General features: G+C 42.4%; 1 protein-coding gene across 1 annotated transcript; it reads right to left on the reverse strand.

Annotated features, from left to right (window-relative positions):
• Positions 1 to 664: 664 nt before the first annotated feature.
• Positions 665 to 1,775, reverse strand: LOC121560380 (microtubule-actin cross-linking factor 1-like). Its single transcript, XM_041873376.1, has 2 exons — positions 1,702 to 1,775; positions 665 to 982 (listed from the first exon to the last, which is right to left on the reverse strand). Exons 1-2 carry the CDS (start codon positions 1,702 to 1,704, stop codon positions 665 to 667), a joined length of 321 nt encoding a protein of 106 aa, XP_041729310.1. The 5' UTR covers positions 1,705 to 1,775.
• Positions 1,776 to 2,153: the final 378 nt, after the last annotated feature.

Here is a 2,153-nt window from a genome sequence, read left to right on the forward strand (position 1 = left end):
GAAGGTAATTGTTTGCACCAGACCTTATTTAGGGCCTTCATAGCAAAGGGGGTGAATACATATGCACGCACCACTTTTCCGTTATTAATTTTTTAGCATTTTTTGAAACAAGTTATATTTTTATTTTTTTAAGATGTTCTCTATTACCAGTTGAATTATGCATTTGTGACAAATATGTAAATAGCTGATTTACGAAAAATTCATAATTATTGAATGTCACTGAAACTGTTCTGTTTTCTCACTGCACAACCACCCAATAATTACAGTATTATGAGAGGACCAGCTAATAAGAAGGCAACATCAACATTATGTTCTCCCACTATCTAAATAAATAATGTGAATTAGATATCTCTCAATTGATTGACCCCTGTAAGGACAACCACACCTAATACTTGGCTATAGTCCCACACATCCTGTTCAGCTGGTGAAACTTAGTCCAAAGACACCTACCCAACACAGTACTCGTACACACACACACACACACACAGTACACACACACACACACACACACACACACACACACACACAGTAGGCTACTGCCAATGGAAACAATCAACAAAATTCTACAGAAATCAACTACTTCAATGGCTGGTATGATAAACACACTCATACACAGAGCGTGTCATTAGCCCCATTCAGACAACGCTAGTTCAGACCCAATTTCCTAGTATGAGGCCTGGTGGGAACAGTAGCATAGCAAAGTAGCATGTGTGAGAGGTGGCAGGAGGAGTGTCGTCGGGCTGCAGACAGCAGACTGCCTACCTGCGATGCGGATGACGGCCCTCTCAGCTGGGTCCAGGACATCCCCGGAGCCCGAGGCAGACTTAGAGCGTTTGACCCTCTGGTGTTTGGCCAGGTTCCAGGGAAGTGTGTCCCCAGGGCAGGGGGCAGGGAAGCTCCTCTCTCCATAGCTGTCTAGCAGGGCCCTCTCCCTCTCCCGGTCCCTGTCCTTCTGTCTGTCCTTACGCCCCGACGCCATCACCTACAGTACAGTACAACGACATGGGGGAGAGCAGCAGTGAGACATTGCACGTGTATAGGCCTATGCATATTGGAAACATACATTTTTCATATTTGAATACTTTGAGATCCACAATTGAATATTGCATACAGTCCACATTATACAAATATACACAGACACAGGTACACACACTGGCAATGTCTATAACAGGTTCAGTTGGAAGCCCTGCTTAACATGGGTCAAGTGGATACACTGGAACTATTGTGGTTTACAGTATGACTCTTTGGAATCGCCTGGCATGTCATGTGGCATACCATTTCCCACAACTCAGTCAAGTCGCTCATCAAAAAACTTAATCCACCAATGACAGAGCATGCATCCATGTTAACTAAAAAGATTTCCAGACTGGTATTCAGATATCAGTAGGATAATGACTTCAACATTCTATGATCTACTTGCCACATGATTAATGGCAAGCCTTAGCCAACATAGGAGGAGAGCAATAGCTGCTGCCAGTCAAGGTGTCTAAAAAACACCCAACATTTGTAAGTCAGTTAGGGTCAGGCAGGCAATTTTCACATGTGTTAAAAGGACGGAGACTTTCGCTGTGACCCAACTCCCAGTTGATGATTAACCACCATGAAAAATATGCAGCCAAGATAAATGTTAAGAAAAATATTTCCATATTACAGTCATACAGTGAAACAAAGTGCAAATGACCATTTGCATCTCTTACTGACCATAGACTTGGGCACTTGATAGGAAAACGAGACGAGGCTGACTATGAAGTATTGAGTTTCCTGGATAAAGTACGACTAAGTGGTTACTATCGGTAAGTGATGGACCTTAACCTCTGCTTGGAATACAAAAACCAGCTCTGCTGCTGTTACACAATAACAATGCACTAATGTCTTTGTTTTTGGGGGGTAACAACATGTGAGCTGTACCGAATCTGCTAATATTTGTAACCAAATTATTAGATTATACTGTAGCAAGATGAAGACAAAAGCATAAGGCATTGTGCATCGGTTTTTAGACGATACATTGGTCACACTTTATTTGGATAGTCTGTAGATGCTCTACAGATGGTCATACTATCAGCAAACTAGCTGTTGATAAGCAGCTGCTTGCTAAGGTTACGGTTAGGTTTAGGTTTAGAATAAGGGTTAGGGTAAGGGTTAAGGTTAGGGTT

Source organism: Coregonus clupeaformis, unplaced genomic scaffold, assembly GCF_020615455.1.
Source record: "Coregonus clupeaformis isolate EN_2021a unplaced genomic scaffold, ASM2061545v1 scaf0155, whole genome shotgun sequence".
Classification (NCBI taxonomy): Eukaryota; Metazoa; Chordata; class Actinopteri; order Salmoniformes; family Salmonidae; genus Coregonus; species Coregonus clupeaformis.